This window comes from Marmota monax, unplaced genomic scaffold (assembly GCF_021218885.2).
Source record: "Marmota monax isolate L192 unplaced genomic scaffold, Marmota_monax_Labrador192_F-V1.1 WCK01_AAM20220418_F8-fsc00042, whole genome shotgun sequence".
NCBI classification, from domain to species: Eukaryota; Metazoa; Chordata; class Mammalia; order Rodentia; family Sciuridae; genus Marmota; species Marmota monax.
The window spans coordinates 3991711-4013846 of NW_026693008.1; the positions used below are offsets into that span (position 1 = coordinate 3991711).

General features: G+C 43.4%; 1 protein-coding gene across 8 annotated transcripts in view; it reads left to right on the top strand.

Annotated features, from left to right (window-relative positions):
* The window catches only part of Cadps (calcium dependent secretion activator), a 480326-nt gene that overhangs the window by 212358 nt on the left and 245832 nt on the right, over window positions 1-22136 (top strand). For all 8 annotated transcript variants that reach the window (XM_058582090.1, XM_058582085.1, XM_058582091.1 and 5 more), the window contains exons 5-6: window positions 11802-12035; window positions 15111-15232. In XM_058582090.1, the coding sequence (XP_058438073.1) occupies window positions 11802-12035; window positions 15111-15232 (356 nt within the window). The remainder of the gene's footprint in view (window positions 1-11801; window positions 12036-15110; window positions 15233-22136) is intronic.

Below are 22136 nucleotides of genomic sequence, written 5' to 3' on the forward strand. Positions count from 1 at the left end.
TCTAATCAGGGTTGGTGCAAGGCTGAGCACCTCAAGTACAGACATAGTGGGAGTCGGGCACCGTGGTGCACACCTGTAATCCCAGCAGTTCGGGAGGCTGAGGTGGGAGGATCACGAGTTCAAAGCCAGCCTCAGCAACTTAGCAAGGCCCTAAGCAACTCAGTGAGACCCTGTCTCTAAATAAAATATCAAAAGGGCTGGGGATGGGGCTCAGTAGTTTAGTGCCCCTGGGTTCAATCCCATCCCCAGTATAACAACAACAAAAAGAGAAGAATGTGACAGGGTCTCAGAAACTCATTAATCAAAATAAATAATATTTTGATGAGTGTTTTAAAAGTCATAATTAATGTCAAAAATCCATTAAGAATAAAATATCAAAAAATTAAATAGCTACCAGTTCTGGCTGGCTCCTACTGAAGCAACAGGTCCTGTGAACATGTAACGGTGGGGACCTGTCAGAAAAGATGGAGAGATCAAAGAGACAGTGGAATGAATGGGAGAGAACTTTCCTCTGCTCATATGTGAACACACGACCAGTGAAACTCCACATCATGTCCAACCACAAGACTGGGATCATAATTAGAATAAGTCAGACTCCATGGATATATAATATGTCCAAATACACTCCACTATCATGTATAACTAAAAATAAATAACAGGATATACACAGAATAGCACCTAGCACTGGCCCTTACTCTCCGTGGAGAGAAGTATCCCAGGACTTGGACACAGAGAAAAGAATTTTACCAGATCAGAAACCAAAGAGAGATTCCGGGAGGCAGGAGAAGCCCTCTGTTTTTTGCTCAAGCAGTTTCACTGAAGCATTTTGTGTTTTGTTTTTGGACACCTTTACAGTTTATAGTCAAGTCAGTCTGGTGGCTAAAAACAGGATGCAGTTATAGATTTGGCTAAAGGTAGTGTAGAAGGCACTTATATTTTAAAACCCTGCTTAATGTGGGAGTAAACATCCAAAGGCTTTAGAATTGACTCCTCCTGTAAACTCAGTGTCTCGCTATTTTAGTCAGCTTTTCTGCCACTGTGACTTAAAGATCTGACCAGAACAACTGTAGAGGAGAAAAAGTTTATCTGGGGGCTCATGGTTTCAGAGGTCTCAGTCCACAGACAGCAGGCTCCATTCCTCAGGGCTCGAGGGGAGGCAGGACATCATGGAGGAAGAGTGTGGTGGAGGGAAGCAGCTCACATGGTGATCAGGAAGCAGAGAGAGACTCCACTCTCCAGAGACAAATAGAGACCCCAAAGCCACACCCCCCAATGCCCCCTCCTCCAGCCACACCCACCTGCCTCCAGCCACCACCCAGTTAATCCCATCAGGGGTCCATTCACTCAGTGGGTTAAGGCTCTCACAACCCAGTCATGTCTCCTCTGAACTTTCTTGCACTGTCTCACATGTGAGATTTTGGGGGACACCTCACATCCAAACCAGAATACTCCCATTAGAGGGTTGGCTAAAAAATGGAGGCCATTAGATCCATTCCCCTGCCTTTTAGGCAACTATTACACCTTACACCCCAACTAATAAGATTCATCCTATCTACATAAAATTATACACTTCAAAAACAAGCTCATGACACCTCTAATTTTTTTCTTTGAGACTTGACATGATTGACATGATAATTTAAAAAGCTGACATTAGGCTAATTTTAATTTGTCAAAGAGCATTGATGAATAATTGGTATATAGTGAGCCATGATGCTCATCCCTAAACTAATCAAAGAACTTTCTCCCCTAGCCCACACCCTTAGTATTTTGATGTGTAGACATTATTAACAACTTAGAACTAAGCTTTCTTTGATGAAATGTGCAATTCAAATGAATCTTGGTTAGCATGTGCAGGAAATGGAGAACAATTTCAGAATACATGGAGAGACCCACCCAGACATTTACAGTATCTCAGATTTCCATTAGGTAGTCTTCCCACTGCTATCTCCTTTTCTCCTAGAGATTCGCTTCCTTCTTCTGTAATATTTTTTCATGCCAATGATCTCTTCTCCCTGGTTCTTTGTTCTTGGAGTGAGGTGAGCTCTTCACAAATGGGGAACATATCACAGTTCCCAACCTTCCCTGGCCATTGGTGGTTGGTTAAAAAATGGGTGTTTGGTGCAATGAATCCCCTCTGGGCCTGTGGACTGCAGGCCAACCAGACTGTGTCTTCCAGGGATTGAAAGGAGTCTGCAGTCATATTTGATTCTTACATATAGGGGAGAAAAGTTGGAAGGATAAAGCCAATGCAGAGAGAGAAACAGAGAATTCACAGAGATGCTAAGGAGTCTCAGGATGTTCACATACCTGTGTCCAGTTATTTTTGTGTTGTGGTTGTCTTAGCTATAAAAACTCAAGTTAGAAAAGTCAATTCTCCCTTTGCCTAAACCAACCAGGCTCACACTGGGGAAAACTGAAAAATATCTCCTCTACCAAAATTTAAATAAAATATCAAGATCTCATATATAGACTAGTTCATGAAGAGATATTTAAACAAAGCACCTTACTTCTCTCCTTTTAGCAAGTCCTGATTTTCTATTTCCAGCCCCACAGTGAATTTTAGTGGAAGATGTGCAATTCAATCCATATGGCTGAATGTTGGCTCCTGTACAAGTGATAACCAGAAATTCCTACCTTTGGGTGTTACCCCCCCCAACATCATGGATAATTCACTCTGTTTCCTTATGTAAAAGATGGGTTGAGCACTGTGGATTGCAAGTGGAGAACACCAACTTGAGGAAACTAATGGAAACAGGGAATGATGTTAAGAATCAAGAAACCCATGGTCAAAGTACAGCCAGACTCCAGGAAAGAACTGGAATCAGGGGCCACAAAGGGGTCAGGATTTTCTGTCCACTTCTGTCTCTGTGTTTCACACTGATGATCCTTTCTCTGTAAAACCAGCTTTCCTAGTGTCTCAGTTGCAGGGTGGAGGGTGTGGGGCTGTCCCATAGCTCTTCTTGTTTCTGGTATGTACAAATAGGGTATCAATCAACCATTCAGCCTCCCTCCCAAATCCTCCTCCTTAATTCCCTTTCCTCTTCCTCACTACCCCCTTGAAATTCACAATTCCGGGAATCAACCTCTGATTGGCCCAACTGAGTTCAAGGACCGACCCCTGTTGCAATCAACCAATCCACAATGGATAAAGGGTGTGGGTGTCCCTTGTCTCAAAGATGCTGGAGATGTATCACCTAGGGTGAAGGTGGTACTTACAATGGTTGTAGATAGGGTGTCATTATGAATTTGAGATGCCCCAGATGTGTCCTAATGCTATTAACTATTCACTATGTGCTAGAATCTCTTCTAAGCATTTTACCCTCCATATCTGACCTCTAATGACCTTATGAGAAAGGTACTATCACCGTCCCCACTTCTTAGATGAGGAGGTCGAAGCAGAGGCATCAGAGTACTTGGCCAAGGTTCGGAAACTGCATTCTTAACTAATATGCATACTACCATGACAAAATACCTTTTTAAATACAGGCCTTCCTGTTCCTCTTCACCTTGATCTGAGAATCCAGTATTCCCCTTGTGCATTCTTTCAACTTCCCTTATCCTGGCTCTCTCAGCTAAGCAGCCCTTTATTAAATGGGTTTCTCATCCACTCTCACTGAGGCCTGGATCAGGCAATCCTTGGTGGATTTAGTAGGCTGGCTAACCCAACCAGAAGCTGGATAGTCCACTATGGCTCTCTGCAGGCTGGAGAGCTGGAGGAACCAGCAGCTGCTCAGTCCAAGATGCTGATGCCTCAGAATTAGAGGGATCCCATTCTGAGACTGAAGGCTTCTAGAAACTCCCTGGAGAATCACTGGCAGAGTCTGCTTTAGAAGAGTGAAGAAGCTGGTGTCTGAAGTCCTCAGAGGATCACAGCAGCCATCAAGAACCCATCTAAGAAGAATTGAGCTTGCATCTGCTGCTGCTGTTCTTCCAATTTTTATTCCATTCAAGCTTCCAGCCTGTTGGATGGTGCTGCCCACACTTAGGGAGGGTCTCCTCTCCCATTGGCTATCCCACATGCCAATCATTCCTAGACACACCCTCACTGACACACCCAGAAGCCTCTTAATCTTAGGCATCTCTTAATCCAGTCAAGTGGACAGTGCAGATTAGACATTACCCTTGGAGTTACAAGCTTCTGCACAGTTTGGGCAAATCAAAGCTGAGGAAGTAAGAGCAAGTGAGAAAAGAAGCTAAACCAGGACACCATGCCTGAGTTCAAATGCCTTCTAGCGTGTTCCTGGTTTTGACAAATTATGACCAAAGCCTTCCTTTCTCTCTTTTAATGTGCCCACCCTTTCCTCATCACCCGCTGCCCTTTATCCCCACCTTGTCCATGTTGACTGGGAAACACTGGCTTGGCCATTGCTGTAGAGGACTCAGCCATCAACCCTCTGCAAAGTTTTAATGACAGGTCCAAGTTCATTCAGTTAGTAAGCGGGAAACCTGAGTCCCCTTGTTTTAGTCAGCTTGTTCACAACTGTGACCAAAGACCTGACAAGAAAAAATAAAAAAGGAAAAGTTTATTTGGGCTCATGGTTTCAGAGGTCTTGGTCTATAGAGGGTCAACTCCATCGCTTTGGGCCCAGGGTGAGGCAGAACCTCATGGTGGAGGAAAGCAGCTCAGGATACAACCACCAGGGGAGCAGGGAGAACTCTACTCACAAAATATACACCCCAAAGTTACTCCCTGCCCAGTGATCCACCTCCTCCAGCCACACTCCACCTGCCTACAGTTACCACCTACTTAACCCATATCAGTGAATTATTAACCCACTGGTGAGGCTACACCTCATAATCTAATTATTTCACCTCTAAAAATCCTTACATTGTCTCACACATGAACTTTTGGGACTTACCCCATATCTAAACCATAACACCTGTAATTCTAAATTTCATGCATTTCCTTTTGAATAATCAGGTGAGAGGCAGGAAATTACTCCAGGACAAGAGAGCTTGCCAGTCCTGTCTCCCTAATGCTGGCCTCTCTAGGAAACAACTTCCTTCCACTAAGATTTGCTATATATTCCCTTCAGCTTCTCTAGAAGCCCCTACAGGTAGCAGCATTAGGCAGAGCTGGCTTGTGGAATTCAGAGTGCTCTCTGCTTTGATTTCTTTGCAATCTTGAAAAGAGGATGTAGAGACCCTGGAGTTTCTGCCAGCAGTGTTCTTAGCATCAGACACTAGTACTGCAAGGCGTGTGTTTGTCCTCTCATCCTAGGAGAGAAGGGAGGCAAGAGCAAGTCATCTCTCACCCACAGCCCTGAACAGTGACCTATCAATCCCATCACTCCAAGATCTCACAAACCATCAGACAGAGACGGTGACACAAGAACATCAGACACAGATAGTCCCCCTGTGAACATCAGTCACACTGCCTTACATAAAATCCCAGGAAGAGATTGGGGTGCATTTTTTTTTCCTTTAATCTAGTAGAAAAAAACTTCTTAATCCCTGTTCAAACATTTTCCCAAATCCTCTCATGTTAATATTAAAGTGTCCCCATATTTCACCCTCAAATTAAGTCTAAGTTATTTAAATGATGTGATCCGAAGTTGACATTGAAGCTTAAACGGCAGATTGTGGCATTAGTGCTGGTGTGATATTTACCAGTTCTTTTGGCCACATTTTGGGGATAAAATTCCAAAATTCTCAAGCTAATTATATAATATAAATAGTTCAGCTTTTGTGATCTCAGTGGCAGAAGTCAGAGTGAAACACCATGGGTTTGTTTTTTTTGTTTTTCAAGCTATCATTTAAATGTGGAAATGCCAGTTAGACCCTTGTTCTAGACAGAGCAATATTACCCTCTTCTTCCTGGCCCTGTTGTAAATACAGTGAGAAATAATATCTAAATAGTTCCTCGATGGAAAAGTTCCTTTCTATACACTGCTGTAAATCAGATGAAGATATAATCATCTCCTATCAGAGAAAGATACTAACACCCCAGCTTACAAACTGATATTGCACTCGGAATTCACCCTGTGTCAGGAAGTAGCAAAAGTGTCCAAGCACACAAGAGGGATCTAATTCAGTTTATTTCCTGGAAAAAAAAAAAAACAATGTGTGTATGGGAATCTTTCTGATTCTGGCCTTGGTCAGATAGCTAAGAACGCAGGGAAATAGGTGTTTGAGAAAAAAGCTAAATTCCAGGAAGGTTCTCTGAAAAAGTCCATCCATTTTATAAAAACTAAGGAAATAAGAGCAAATGGGTAAGGAAGCTAATCCAGGAAACTATGCCTGAGCCCTGGGTGCCTTTTTATGTCTGTAAATGCTGATTTTGACAAACCACTATCCAGGCTTTCTTTCATTCATTGGAAGGACTGGCCTTCCTCGTCCCTCCCTACACTTGTCCCCCATGCTGTCTATGTTGGCTGGGAAATGCTGGAGTGGCTATTGCTGTTGGTCATTGGTCCCCAGTCTTCTACTGAGCAATTAGTGCAAAATGAGGTGCTACCTGCAGGGTATACCATGTCTGGCGACCCCATCGCATCATCTCAGCCTGTGGACATTTGGGGTCAGATAGTTCTGCTCTTTCATATTGGAGCTAACGTGGGCTCTGGAGCCAGTCTACCCAGTTCCAAACTCAATTCCTTTCCACCTTAACATTTTTGGCCTCATTTTCTTGCTGGAAATGGGGTTCCAGAGCAGCACTTGCTTCTGTGGGTCATTAGAAGGATTTAAAGAGGTAAGGTGGGTAAAATATTTGGACTGGTTCATAGTTAGCACTCAGTAAATGCCAGAGAGTCTCTTTTTGCTTTTTGCAGTCACTGGCATTATTACTAGTGTTGTGGTTGTTGTTGGTGGTAGTGGTATACGGTAGTATGTGTGTGTGTGTGTGTGTGTGTGTGTGTGTTTAGAAGGAGAAGGAGAGCAAATCCACGGTCACCACAAAGGATTCACCTTTGTGATCTCGTACCCTTCTCAATAATTCTATGAGGCTTATTATCACCATTTCAAATGTGGAAACCAAAATTCAGATGAATGAAGGTGTCTGTGTATCATCACAAAGCTAGTCCATGGCAGACTCAGCCTGTTTCGTGAACGTGAACTAAGGTGCTTCTCAAGCCTTCTCTGTGCTCTGTGCCTGCCTCTGTGGTGGCTTTCTGGCATGCCTCCCCTCTACCGTCACTCATCCCACTCCTAACTTCTTCCTCCCCAGTGACCACCACACCAGGGGACACATGATAGGATCCCAGAGTGAGCTCCTGTGTCTAGACAGCACCCTTTGGTCACATTCCTCCGGATTGACACATTCCATCATACGTCATTTGAGCCTTTGGGTACCTTTGGGTGGCATTATCGGTTTTTACCCATACCCCCTTTATTTTCTCTAGGTAAAATAACAATCCAAAATAGCAAAGAAAAGCCAATAGCTAAAGGAGCTGTTAGGACTTTCAAATGCTGTTTTTCAAGATGTTCCAAAAATCCTTCAGCGTGGCCAAGCATAAATAACCATGGTGAGGATTGTCCTTGAGAGGCCGTTCCCCCTGGAGGAGTGTTATCATCCCCAAACAAAAACAAATGGCCAGTGGAGATTTTCTTTGGAGGACTCTGTCCACCCCTACGCTGTGTCTTTCATGAAGCAATATGCATAAACGGTTCTTTTGTCAAGGTTAATTCGTTTTTATGCTTGCAAAGGAGCACTAGAGATGGAAGGCTCTGTTTTCCTTATTATGGCTCAACCGCAGCTTTGAAATGTGTGCGTAATGGGCCACTGACAGGTGCTCTCAAGAACCTCAGCCTAGATTGACAGAAGGCTATTTCTTCTCAAGGCTTAAGTACTTGGAGCAAAGAGGGAAAAAAATGGCCTTGTTTCCCCTTGCAGACTTCCGTTTTATTTGCTTCTTTTTATGATGTCATTAGAAACTGTCCAAGTTTCAGGAGGAGTAATCATTCTTTGGATTTGCCAATATTCTGCTGCCTAAAGTTGGGTGGAAGCTAGCTCTGTGCCAGAACGGTATTGCTTATAACTGCTGAGTCTTCTTCCAAAGTGTGCAGACTGGGGATATTCTCCAGAGAGTCCCCAGGAGGGGTGAGGGGAGGGACTGCACTCCATACAGTCTCTAAAAACTTATTAGCATGAAAAAAAAAAAACAGTTTACAAATACTAGTTGTTGTTGTTGTTGTTTTCCCTTCATCCTCCTGGCAACCACAAAACTAGAAACTGGTGATAAAAATCACAGAGATCATTTACCCAGTTTCCCCCAAAATCCCCCCCAAATAGCTCTCTAAGATTTGAGCTCCAATATGAGAATAAAAGAGGTGCATCAATCTATACTTCAGCCTCTTGGGATGCAATCTTTACTGTGTGGCCGTCTTTAACCTAGCCTAAGGACCGTCTCAGACCACGAGTCAACCTACTTTGTCCTTCTTTGCAGAAGCTCCAGGAAGACAGTTCATACCTTCTTCCCAGGATAGCCCCAAAGCTAACACTTCCCCTGGCAAGTCCCCATGTTTTCTTGGCCTTCGTCAAAAAGGATACCCAAGTTGGAAGGCTAACAACTGCCCCCCGAACAAGTTTAAGAATGAAAAAAACAAAAATCAAACCTGCTAAGCAGATGTCTTAGAGAAATAAGACTCTGGGAATCGAATGCCAATGGCCCTGACATTGAATCCTCACCAGCTGCTTCATGAAACCTATTGTTTCATTTCAGAAGTGTTCATCCAGATTCTCCTCTCACATTCGCCCACAGTGTGTTCAGAAAGCACCACACTGGGCTGAGCCCATCTCTAAAGCAAGAAGTGAGTATGAGCAGAGGTTCCAGAAGGAAGCCATCCTCTGAACCACGAATTTCAGACCCCATACTCATTTACATGGAAAAGCAGAATCTCATCTCAGGGTTCTTCCAGAACTTGACTCATTATCTCTCATCTCATAGTTTTACCCACATTGATATTTACCTACCTTGAGGTACCTATATTTACCTACATTGAGTTTTACCTACATTGATATTTAATATGGACATTTCGACAAGCCACTGATCCATCCACACAACTCATGTACTGAATGTTTATGACGCGTCAAACTGCGTGTTAGATACCAAGAATTTAGCATAAGTATCTAGGTAGTTACAGTCCTGATTCACGGAGCAACAGGAAAGATAGGTCTTAAATATTAAATATCACAATCGGTCTATTAATTACAGTAGGTGTTTTATTCTACTCAGGCTACTAAAACAGAATACTATAGATGGGTAATAAATAACAGAAATTTGCTCCTCACGGCTCTGGTGGTTGGAAACACCGAGATCAAGTCACCAGCACACTCAGTGCCTAATGAGGGCCCACTACGTGGCTTACAGACAGCCTTATTTACACTTTATCCTCACATGGTAGAAAGAGGAAACCAACTCTCTGGGGCTCTCTTAAGGGCTCTAATTCCATTCATAAGGGTTGTGTCCATTCATCAGACCTCATCACCAACCATAGCATAGACCTTATCTCCAGATGTCTTCCTGTGGGGATTAGTGAATTTGGGAGGAACATAAACCTTCAGTTCATTTCAAAAACCATTGCCACAAAGATGAGCTAGAATCACAAGCAAGCACAACTGGGGGACCCAACACAGAAAGTGCCATGTTGAAATTGCAATATGGAAGATGGGAGTGACCTTGGGAGGAAGAGGTCAAGAGAAAGAACCCTTAGGACAGGACAGCCTCCAGTTCTGCAGAAGACTGGCACAGGACAAAGGCACCTTCAGACTCTATGTAGAGGCACCAACGTGGGCATTTGAGCAAAGGCTCTACAGTGACAAGAAACACTCTTGCAGCTCACTAAGGGTTAGGGGAAGTGTCGATGGAAAAATGAAGGATTCCTAAGGAACTGAAATGCAAGAGAAATAACTAGGCTCTGCAAAATGAGAAAACCACTACCAGCTGAAGCTCCTCCCCATGACTCTAGACAACCTCTTCTCTCACTCCTTTCCTCTCCCTCCTTTTCTTCTTCCCTGTGTCCCAACCTCTCCTTCCTTCTCCATCTATATGCTACCTCTTTCTCTCTTGCTTGTCAAGTGTCTTATTCAGCTTTGGACTGGTCTAATATGGCAGCCAACCTTAATTTGACATGATTCTACAGTTTTCAATTTCACCAGCCAACTTTAATCTTAGTATTTCTTAGTTTGATTGCTTAAGAGAGTTACTCATCTGATGGACTATTAGCTATATAATGAAGTCCCCTCCCCAGCCATTAGGATGGAAGATGGAACCCTTGCCTAAGCCAATCAGCCCAGGGTCGTTTTTATTTGTTCTTTTTACTTATACATGACCATAGGGTATATTCTGACATATTTATACAAACATGGAGTACAACTTATTCTAAAAAGGATCCAAGTCTTGTTGTTGGACATGATATGGGGATTCACTGTGGTGCATTCCTATATGTACGGGACAGTGTAATAGTACCCACAGAAATGGCTTCAGAGTATGTGCATAAGTCAGACACCGGGTAGAATTCTGGGATAAAAGATTCTCCATCTTTTGTGGATGTTACAAGGATAAATAATCAGTTTTCCTGTAGGTTCTGAGATGGGATGTAGTAAATTCCAGATCATAAGCAACATTTTTTGTGACATTAGCCCATTTTGTCCCTGCATCTCAGGCAGAACATGTATAAAAACTTAAATTTAGTATAGAATACATAATCATGTAATAATAAGAATATAATTATATAATCATATTAATATCCCAGATAAGCTTGGGATTATTATTTCCAACTGATTTTAAAGCACCTGTGTCGATTTTCTTGAAATATTCACAGCCTTGTAAACGTGGGACTTAATGGGTTAAGGGGAATAAGATTGAACATGAAGCCATCCCAGAGAAGCCAAAACCAAGATTATGAAGGTGGCATTATCTGAGCTTTGCCTGAAGCTGGGTCTTACCCAGGACATTCCCAAGCCAATCAATTCCTTTTCTTGTTAAAGCCAGTTCCTGTTGTATTTTGCTCTCCCTTGCAAAAAATAAAAATGAAAAGTCAACTGATTTGGCTTGCTCCTTACATCACTATTTGTGGACTGGGAATTGGAGGGCAATTCCATATTCCAAGTGAGAAATGGTTCTTTGATTAGTGATTGATCCAAATGATATTTAAGGTACCCGGACAACTTAGAGTTACGGGCAAACAAATGGTTAGGCTGGGGTACGTTGCCTTTGGAACTGAAGTCATAAGTATGGAAGGAAAAAATACAGGTCTGTTTTGATACTGAATTACACTCTCTTCCTTTCTAAAGAATTTTAATCACATTTTCACCACTTCATTAATTTTTTCTATTTTTCTTGAAAACTATATGTATTCTTCTTAGAAATAGCCACAGGCTGTGTTTGAAACATCTCAAATGAATTCATTTTGAATTATTCATGTGAGAAAATCTCTATAGATCCCAGAAATAGGGTGTCTTTCTGTTTCTATAACTTAAAAACAACTTGACTATGTTTTGCTAAAAAGAAAACCATTTGAACGGAAAAAAAAAAATCACCCCATTTTGCTTTCCACAAATCAAATTTGCTGGAGAAAAAAAATTAGAACTTTAATAAAACATTCAACTCTTTCTTACCAGATGTGGATATGTATGTTCTTTTTTTAACTTGTTAGAGACCACAAGCAACCGGAAGACAGACTGCTTGGCTGCTTGCTGTCTATGCATTAAGGCTGAACATATTCTAGCAGAATACCAGGATATTTGGGGAAATTCCATTAAGGGTAGATGCATCCTAACTCCGGGCCATGATACAAAATCTTTCTATATAATTCTGATTTCTGTTTACTCCTTTGTTCACATTTTGCTTTTTTTTTTTTTCAAGGAACGCAAATTTCCCAAGTTTGTTTCCAAAGAAATGGAGAACATGTACATCGAGGAGCTGAAGTCCTCCGTCAACCTGCTCATGGCCAACCTGGAGAGCATGCCCGTGTCCAAAGGCGGGGAGTTCAAGCTTCAGAAACTCAAACGGAGCCATAACGCCTCCATCATTGACATGGGCGAGGAAAGCGAGAACCAACTGTCCAAGTCCGATGTCGTGCTATCTTTCTCCTTGGAGGTAAAAAGCCTTAAACCCTTGAAAGCTTCCTTGCAGCACAGGCCAGAGCTGAGTGATTAGATATAGCACAATCAGCCTCTTTTCCCCCCTTGCACCCTGGGAGCAGTTATTAAAATAATAGCTTGCTGAGCACAGGTCAGCTAATCAGCCAGTGCTTCTACCCTCTCCAGGAGCACACATTTTTTTTTTCTTGAGGAAATGGAATCTTAAGAACCACCTACTAAATGCAATCTCCCCTATCTCCAAACAGTGCTGAAGGATTTCATAAAGACTTGATGCACTTCAATTTAGAAGGCTTAAAATTTGGGTTCCTTCTAGCATCAGGTCACGGTGAACTGTAAATTTTCTTTCCCACCTTCTTAACGACTAGAAGGGACCCCAGCAAGCACTTAGCTTTGCACAGGGGAAAAGTAATCTGTGATGCCAAGTGGCGTGCCCAGCATTAGACAAGGGGAACATTTTGGTCAAAAGCAACCGATAAGTGTAGAATGCTGATAAGGACCAGACGTTTCACCTTCAATAACTGCATGTAGCATCACAGTGGTCCTTGGAGGTATTTGCAGATGTGGAAACAAAGTCTGAGAGAGGTTAATACACCTGAAAATGATTGCCCAGCTAATAAAGACACAGAATCAAGATTTGAAACGAGATCTATTAAAGTCCCCCAAATTGTGCTCTTTCCAAGGTGCCTTCCATTTCTTTCCATGCATGTAATTCTTCCCTGGATAAAAATATTCAATTGTACCCATTAGCACTTTGGATCCTTACTCAACAGGCACAAGATACATATCATTATCTCTCTCTCTCTCTCTCTCTCTCTCTCTCTCTCTCTCACACACACACACACACACACACACACTTTGCAGATAAGAAAGCTCAGACTCTTCTAATCTGAAATTAAAACAAGGCAGGTTCGATGTCAAGGTGTTTCCCAACATCACATGAGTAATACAATTGTTCTCCTGGGTCAGCAGCAGCAGGATCACCAAGAAAATTTTGAAAACGCAAAGTCCCAGGCTGCATACCACCTACTGATCAGAAATTCTGAGTGTGGAACCCAGAAATCTCTAGATTTTTTGTTGTTGTTGTTGATGTTGTTATTCTTTTTATTGTTTTAATTAATGTTTTTATTCTTTGTGTTGTTGTAGTTGTTGTTATTTTTAGATATGCATGGTGGTGGAGTGTATTTTGACACATTATACATACATGGAGTGTAACTTATTCTAATTAGGATCTCATTCTTGTGGTTGGACATGATGTGGAGTTTCACTGGTCGTGTGTTCATATATGAGCATAGCAAAGTTCTGTCCTATTCATTCTACTTTGTTTCCCATTCCCATTCCCCTGCCCCTCCCTTCATTCCTCTTTGTATAATCCAATGAACTTCTAGTTTTCCCTCCCCTCCTTATTGTGTGTTAGCATCTGTATATCAGAGAGAACATTGGTTTGGGGGGATTGGTTTATTTCACTTAACTTGCTATAATTCCATTCCTCTTTACGGCTGAGTAATATTCCATTGTGTATATGTACCACATATTCTTTATCCATTCATCTGTTGAAGAGCACCTAGGTTGTTTCCATAGTTTGCCTGCTGTGAATTGAGCTGCTATAAACATTGATGTCACTGTAGTATGCTGTTATTCTGTTTAGTTATACATGACAGAAGAATCTATTTTGACATATTTACACAAACATGTATTATATCTTATTCTAATTAGGATCCCGTTCTTGTGGTTGGACATGATGTGGAGTTTCCCTGGTCGTGTGTTCATATATGAACACAGGAAAGTTCTGTCCCATTCACTCCACTGTCTTTCCTGTTCCCATGCCCCCTCCCTTCCCTTCCTTCCCCTTTGTATGATCCAGTGAACTTCCAGTCTTCCCTCTCCCACTTATTGTGGGGTAGCATCTGCCTATCAGAGAGAAGTCTCTGGTTTTACAAGCCTGACCAACAATTCTGATTCATACTGAGTCTGAGAACTGTGTACTATGGCAAATGCGACAGCCCTGTTATTCTTCCCTGAATGAAGCCAGTGGGAAAGTTCATATTTTTCCTATCCACTTAGTTCTCCTTTTGTAATGGGGTTTCTTCTTCCAGAGTCCAGCCAAATGATTTTCACACACATTACTCATGATAGCTGGCTGATGGAGGTGATTTGGTTCTGATTCTTAAATTCCTCCCCCTCTCCCTTCTCCTTTCTCCCCTCTTCCATCTCCTCTCTCATGACAGAGCAGACCCCAAATCACTAAATATTAGAAATAGCAGGTAATCGGATGCAGCTTAGGGTGGTGGTGGGAAATATGAGAAATAGCCAATGATGCCTCTTGGTCCCTGACCACACCAGTGTTTTCCCTCAGTCTTGCCCAGAGACTGTGCAGCCCCAGATCTGTTTTTGTTCTGACTCAACAACACTGGCCTGCACAGAGTTCTCCTATTGTATTCCTCTTCATTTGGACGATCACTGACATTTCAAAATTAAATTTCTGACTGCAATGCTGATTCACATTTTCACTTTCTGGTAGGAAAACTGGAGTATCTGGTGACTGGGAAGGGAAACTGGCAGCTGCTCCCTTGAGACGGAGCCTGCGTTCTCCAGCTTGCCACAGTCCCCACTGCTCCCTATCGCATCTCTGACTGTAACGTCGACTGGTCCTAGCCTTTCTCATACTTTATTTGTGCTATCGCTTACCTTATTGTAAGGAGAAAAGTGAATTCATTACTTGTGTATCTGCCAAGAGGTGAATCACAGGCTAGAGTATTTTTTAAGAAAATAGGAGAGAATCTATTTCTTGGTGGAAATGGCAGTGGGGGCCAGGGAGTGAGGAAATGACTCTATTTGCTCAATATGGAAAAAGTGGTCTGATTAACTCACACAGCCTGCCTGGCCCTGAGAGTATCTGGGTCAGGAAGCTTGTCTTTCCGGTTGGGAGACCACTGGCTGTGCCATGAGGAACCCCAGCTTCCTTCCTGACTGGTCCAGCACCACAGGTGGACACCAGACACTGTTTCCCCCTGAGATGCCATCTGGGGACATTGACCCTAACCTCCCCCCGCCCGTGTGGTTCTGTCTCCAGGTGGTGATCATGGAAGTCCAAGGCCTTAAGTCCTTGGCTCCGAACCGCATCGTGTACTGCACCATGGAGGTGGAAGGAGGGGAGAAGCTGCAGACGGACCAGGCCGAGGCTTCTAAACCAACGTGAGTAGGGGTTCTCTGTGATCCATCTGGAGAGGGCTGGAGCCATCGGTTCTGTCTTGCCAGGTACAAGATCAAAGTCGGGTTTCCCCCAGGAGGACATAGCAGGCACTCACCTGGTCCATTTATCCAACAAGATGACTTGACTACTTGTTTTATTTGGCAGCCACAATAAAGGTTCCAGTCCCTTCTAAACTGAGAACACAAGGGAATGGAAGAAACGGCCTCTGTTCCAGGATCTTTACGTATTCTTAGATTGCTTAGCTTCACCGTGTGTGCAGGAGAGCTTGACATAAATTGGTTTTTTTATCTTTTCTTTTTGGGGGGGAAAGAGGTACTGGGGATTGAACTCAGGGGCACTTTATCACTGAGCCCCATCCCCAGCCCTATTTTGTGTTTTATTTAGAGATATGGTCTCACTGAGTTGCACAGGGCCTCACTTTTGTGGAGGTGGCTTTGAACTCGCTATCCTCCTGCCTCATCTTCCCGAGCACTGGGATGACAGGCGTGGGCCACCGCACCCAGCTGGTTTTGTTATTTTTTCTAACTACTATTTGGTTTACAGCATAATTTTTTTTCAAGATCTTTATGGGTCCCGAAGTACATTAGCCAGACAGCGTGTTATAGGGGACACGGGACATTAATTCATTAGGTCAACACAGTTTCCTGCCATGTGCACTGTGTTTAGGTGGCATGGAGGAGGGGGAAGGAGAAGGTCCCTGTTGTAGCCATGCAGTGCTCACAGGTTTGGGTGGCATCAGAAAAACAGAGAACTGTAAAGGCAGCAGCCCTCTATGGCTCCATGGGTTCCATGCCCATCAGTTCAACTAACTGGAGTGCAGATGTTTGAGGAAAAAAAATAAAAGGTCTGAACTGAACCAGCACAGACCTGTTTTTCTTTTTCGTAAACCCTAAACTACACAGGATAACGACTATTTCCATGGCACTTACATTGTACTAGGTATTGTAAGTGATCTAGAGATAATTTAAAGTACCCAGGCAGATGTGCATAGGCTATTGCAAAAACCATGCCATATTTGTAAGGGACTGGAGGACCCATGGATTTTGATATCTACAGGGAGAAAAGGAGGAATCTGGAAAGGAACCCATCCCTCTAGGATATGAAGGGTCAACTAAATTATCAATGCTGAGAAAAAAAAAAGTCCTTCAAGATAGCAGGGACACTTGAACCAGTTTGTGGGGACACAGTTAGGCCTTCCTTAGGATACCTGAAATGTTTAATATAAATTATGAAAGTCAAGGAATGGAGGTGGAGTGGAGAGCAACCCAGGTGGTGTGAACAGCTTGTGCCAAGGTCCTGTGGTCACCTAAGGCCTGTGGCAAGGAGGAATTCAAAAAATGCCAGCGGTGCTGGAGTTTGGAGAGGAATAATTCCCTAAGCCACCAGAGAGCAGGCAGTGGCCATCCCAGAGGGTCACATAAGCCCACAGAGGGGAAAGCCCAGGGATACATGATGGGATATGTGTTTTGGAAGGATCTCTTTGGCTGTAGAGGAAGGGGCCCGAGGTGACGCAGGAAATCACTCAGGATCCTGGGGCCATGGTCAGCAGGAAGGGTGATGATTAATTCACTCGGGTCAATAGAATCTCAAGCCTCAAGGATTCGTGAGAGATCACTGCTGTGTTCCCTCCCCACTCCCTGCCTGGGTCCCTTCCTTTCCTACCTCTGTGAAGCCAGCCTAGACTAAGGAGCACCTTTTGTTTGTGGTGGGGGTGGTGGTGGTGTGAACTCATCAGAGAGTCCTCAAAAGAGTCCCCTCCACCAGCGGCTCACTGCCTGGCCTCCCCCAGAGCATCCTGAGCTGTTTGGCGGAACAGATATCACTCACCAGGATGTTCAGACAAAATAGTTCAAAGAAAACCCTGAGGGTTTCCCAGGCTGCCGGAGAACCAGGGCCTCGCGTGCCATCAAGGGGTTCTCCGCGTCAATAGGCAAAGCCTGGGGTGCTCAGAAGCTGGGTGCAGTGAATGAGAGCGTGGGGACCCTGTCTTCAACATGGGTCCACGCTGACAGCGAGGGCCACCTCTTTTTCTCTACCATGGGTGAAATCCCAGTGTCCCCTCCAGTGCGTGCTCATGATCAACGCGGTGATGTTAAGATGACCACTTATAGGTGCTTTTGGGGGAAAAACATATTTAGTGTTTCTGACAACCTTTGGAGAGGCTGGGCCCAACATGGTGTCAGATAAAGGAGGAAAGAGAAAACCTGTAATGCGCCTAACAGGCTGCGGCGTCCTGGGGACTATTTCAACTCAGTGGCGATTCATGTCATTTTATTGGGTGTCACAGCCTCAGCTGGGAAAGGAAAGGATGAGTTGATTTTTCCTGTGTTTACGAGCATTTAAAACAGTTTCATAAACATATGGAGACAGCTGGGTGTCCCCACGCAAAACGCTCATAGCTCACACCCCTCTTTATATCTGACCCTACGTGAATGTTATCACGTCCACACCCATCAGCTTCTCCCACTGCAGCAGTCATGCACTTTGTCTTAAAGATTCCTCTTTCATCGTTGAGAATTATTCAGAACCCACAGAGGGTTTGTTGATTACTTTTTTGGTTTTCATTTTGTTTGTTTTTAGTACCAGGGATTGAACCCAGGGGCACTTAACCACTGAGCCACATCCCCAAACCTTTTTTTAAAATATTTTATTGATCGACAGGGTCTTACTAAGTTGCCTAGGGCCTTGCTAAGTTGCTGAGGCTGGCTTTGAACTTGCAATCCTCCTGCCTCAGCCTCCCGAGCATCTGGGATGACAGGTGCGCACCACCACATCCAGATGGTTTCATTTGTAGTGCAGGCTTTTAAAATTTTTTTTTAATTTATTCTTTTTAGTTATACATGGTAGTAGAGTGCACTTTGACATATCATACAAACATGGAGTAGAACTTCCCATTCTTGTGGTTGGACATGATGTGGGGTTTCCATATGAACCTGGAAAGTTCTGTCCCATTCATTCCACTGTCTTTCTTATTTCCATTCCCCTTTTCTTCATTCCCCTTTGTCTCATCCAGTGAACTTCTATTCTTCCCTCTCCCCCTTATTGTATGTTGGCATTCACGTATCAGAGAGAACATTCAGCCTTTTGGTTTTGGGAGGATTGATTTATTTCACTTAGCATGATAGTCTACAGCTCCATTCATTTACCAGAAAATGCTATGATTTCATTCTTCTTTATGGCTGAGTGATATTCCATTGTGTATATACCACATTTTCTTTATCCATTCATCTGTTGAAGGGCATCTAGGTTGGTTCCATAGCTTGGGTATTGGGAATTGATCTGCTATAAACATTGATGTGACTGTGTCACTGTAGTATGCCAATTTTAAGTTCTTTGGGTATATGCCAGGGAGTGTAATAACTGGGTAATTCCAATAATGTAAGCTTTTTAACCAAGATCAAGCCCAACTTGCTGGTAGGAGCTACCTAACATTGTGAGCCAAATCTATCCAGATGAAAAAGTTCCATAATCAACTCATAACATCTGCTGTGGGCGAGGAAGAGGTCCAGGTACCCTGTATTTGCTGGGTCTATGGTGTCAACAACGTCGACCCAGAGTCTGAAATCCAGGTGTTTCTTCACACCTTTCTTTCTGCTATTTTGATTGTTCTCACCTTTCTCCAGATGCTCTTCTGTTCCCTGTACCCTTCTTTCCCCTTCCCTTGGTCACAGCTAGTTCTAGTGGCCTTCTTCGCCTTCCCTTTCCCTGGGAGGATCACCCGGGCTGTGTGTCCGGGTCTGTTTTCCGTCTGCCTCCCGGGTTTTGATTTACTTAGAACCCTACATTTCTTTTCTTGGAGTCTTTTTTTCCCCTCCTCCTTTTCCTCCCTCTCCACCCACCTTCGCTTACAATCTCTTCCATCCCTAACCTCCAGCTCTCACCTGGGCTGCTTGATGTTGATTCTCCCAGAGTCTCCCTGGGAGGCTCTCTGTCCTTGGTGCTGATGACTCTACCTCATCTTTAATGATTGTAGGTAGCCCTTCTCCTGCCCCGTTCATCTTCTGAATCTCGGTTTTTACTGTTCTTACAGCTTTTCATGCCCGTGCTCTCTGTGTACATTCTAAACCAAAATTCCATCCAACCCTGCTTTGTCTATCCCGCATAAATTATTATCACTAAGTATGACTTGGTACCTGCAATCAGAACAATATTGTCTATTGCTAACAATATTGAGGAATGTGGTTTTGGTCTCTCTCTCTCTCTCTCTCTCTCTCTCTCTCTCAAGTATGGTCACAAATTCAGGAGTGCATTATATAACCCAGGTTGGCCAAGAGAATTCCCTTTAGAACTGTAATTACAGAGCCCTCAAGAAAAACAAGGGCAGAGTTGGTACCATGGTCAAGTGAATTGCAGAAATTCAAGACATTACATCTAAGTTATCCATAGTGTACGTTGGCATTTGAAAAGCTTTGAACGTTCCAACAGTAAATAACCCTGTTTAACTTTATGTAATGTTTAATGATTTCCCCCAGACTTCTTTGAACTAATACCTCTTCACATCCACTGGAAAACATTGGTCTTTGTTGTCAAATGTAATAATGGAGAATTCTGCGCTCTAACGTACCCTCCTTTTTTCCAATAACATTTCTTCCTTGGCCACCAGAGCCCTGCCCAGCATATACAGTAGATCAGTTGCATAATATAAGAATTCTGTGCCCGTGAGTTAAATATATTTAATAGTTAAAGAAACACTGTGACAGGGGTAGATGGGGCCATCTTTTATACTCAGCTAAATTACCACCCCTGCTCACCCTTCCTTTACCAATCCGCTACCTATGGGCTATTTTCAGCATGTCTCCTCTCCACTGTTTTACTCCCCTCCTGTTTTTTTTTTCCCCACAATGCCTTTATTTTATTTATTTATATTTATGTGGTGCTGAGGATCAAACCCAGTGCCTCACATGTACTAGGCTCTACCACTGACCAGCCCCTCTCCTGGGTTTTTTAATGGGAAGAGCCAAGAGAATATATGATCAAAAGTTTCCATGAGCTATACTTATTCAAAATCTTGGCTTTCATTTGCAACATGCTGTGTCTGCTTGTGAGAAACCAACGAGCAGAAGGAATCAAAATCCTGTTATTAGTTGAGGAATCTCAGGAAGGCACAGGAATGAAGAAGGGAAATTCTTTGTGGATTCGGGAACTAGGTACTTTTGTCCAGGTCCTGTGAGGTAGAGCCCCGCAGCTGTTCTTGCCATATGGAGATGGTTTTCAAAAGGCAATACTCCTTTTTTTTTTTTTTTGGTACCAAGAATTGAACCCAGGGGCCCTTACCCACTGAGCCCCATCCCCAGCCCTTTTTTGTATTTTATTTAAGAGACAGGGTCTTGCTGAGTTGCTTAAGGGCCTTGCTGAATTGCTTAGGGCCTTGCTAAATTGCCGAGGCTGACTTTGAAGTCAGGATCCTCCTGCCTCGGCCTCCTGAGCTACAACAATACTGTGACCTCTGCTGATGAGAGATGATGTTAGGTGTTACCCAGACGGGCATTGAGTAACATCAAAAAGGGTGAAGAGGAAGTTTCTCCTTTCCACTTGATTTTCAGTTCTTCTTATCCGATTAAAGAAAGGAAAGCATTTTAATCTGGGGTCAGAGGCTCCTTGACAGCTCTTCAGGACTCATATATGCACCAGGATCCAGCTGGGATTTACACAGCCACCCCCATTGTGCTTAACTGTCGTCTGTGGCTGGTGGGGATGCTTTGTCCTTTTGTGGCAGTGACATAAGTCTTCCTTTTTAAAGAAATATGTTAACATTTTTAAAAATGAATTCATTTGAATAAGATATATTAAGTAAATAATAGCACAGGTGGTACCTAGATTTGATAAAAAAAAAAAAAAAAAAAAAAAGTTATCCTGAAAATATCTTGGGTTGAAGTATAAGAATGGCAGAGACTGGGAAGCTGATGAGCAAATCACTTTCATTTAGAAAAATTGATCTAAAGTAACTTGACATATTCCCTGATTGGAAAGTAGGCTCCAAAATCACAGTCTTTTTTGGTAGTCGGGGGCCGTGTGAATGACCTTCTAAATGAAGCAGGCCCTAAGGATTAATCTGCACAGCAAATGTCATCCCGGGAGAGGGTTGGACAATCCAGCATGTGCAAAAACTGCACCTTCATCTTTTTTCTCCCGGGTTGCATTGAATGGGGTTGGAGCACAGGAGATTTTTTAGCCTGACCTGTCTCCCCTATCGCCATCACAATGCCATCAACTTTAAGGGCATCCCCACTGTTGATTGTCCCCAGAGGCTCCTTTGAGGCCTTTTTCATATACTAGACATATTAATATGCAATGGAGGACACCCTTCCCATCCTCTTCTTTTTTGGGGCGGGAGAGGGTGTAGTACTGGGGATTGAACTCAGGGGCACTCAACCCCTGAGCCCCATCTCCAGCCCTTTTTATATTTTATTTAGAGACAGGGTCTCACTGAGTTGCTTAGGGCCTCACTAGACTGCTGAGTCTGTCTTGGAACTCGCAATCCTCCTGCCTCAGCCTCCTGAGCCTCTGGGATTACAGATGGGCACCCCCACGCCCAGTTCCAACCTTTTCTTTAGGCCTCCTTGAAGAATCCCTTGCAGAGGCTGCCTACCACACACGGTTGGCCCTTCGTTTCTTTCTCTTTCTTGGGTGCAGTTGTTTATCCTGCCCATCTCCCCAGGCACCTAGTTTATGAGATACTGTTACAGCAAGAACTGCTTTGCCCCAGTGATGGACATCCCCTGGCCCAAGCGAGAGTCCTGTCTGATCTTAAAAGGGAAGACTATTCCTGTCCCCTAGGGTCATAAACTGACCATGCTGAAACCTACTACCACAGGCACTGAGGATTAAATATCAGCACATTTAAAGACTGTTGCTGAAAAGAAAGGAAGTTTGAATTCACAACAC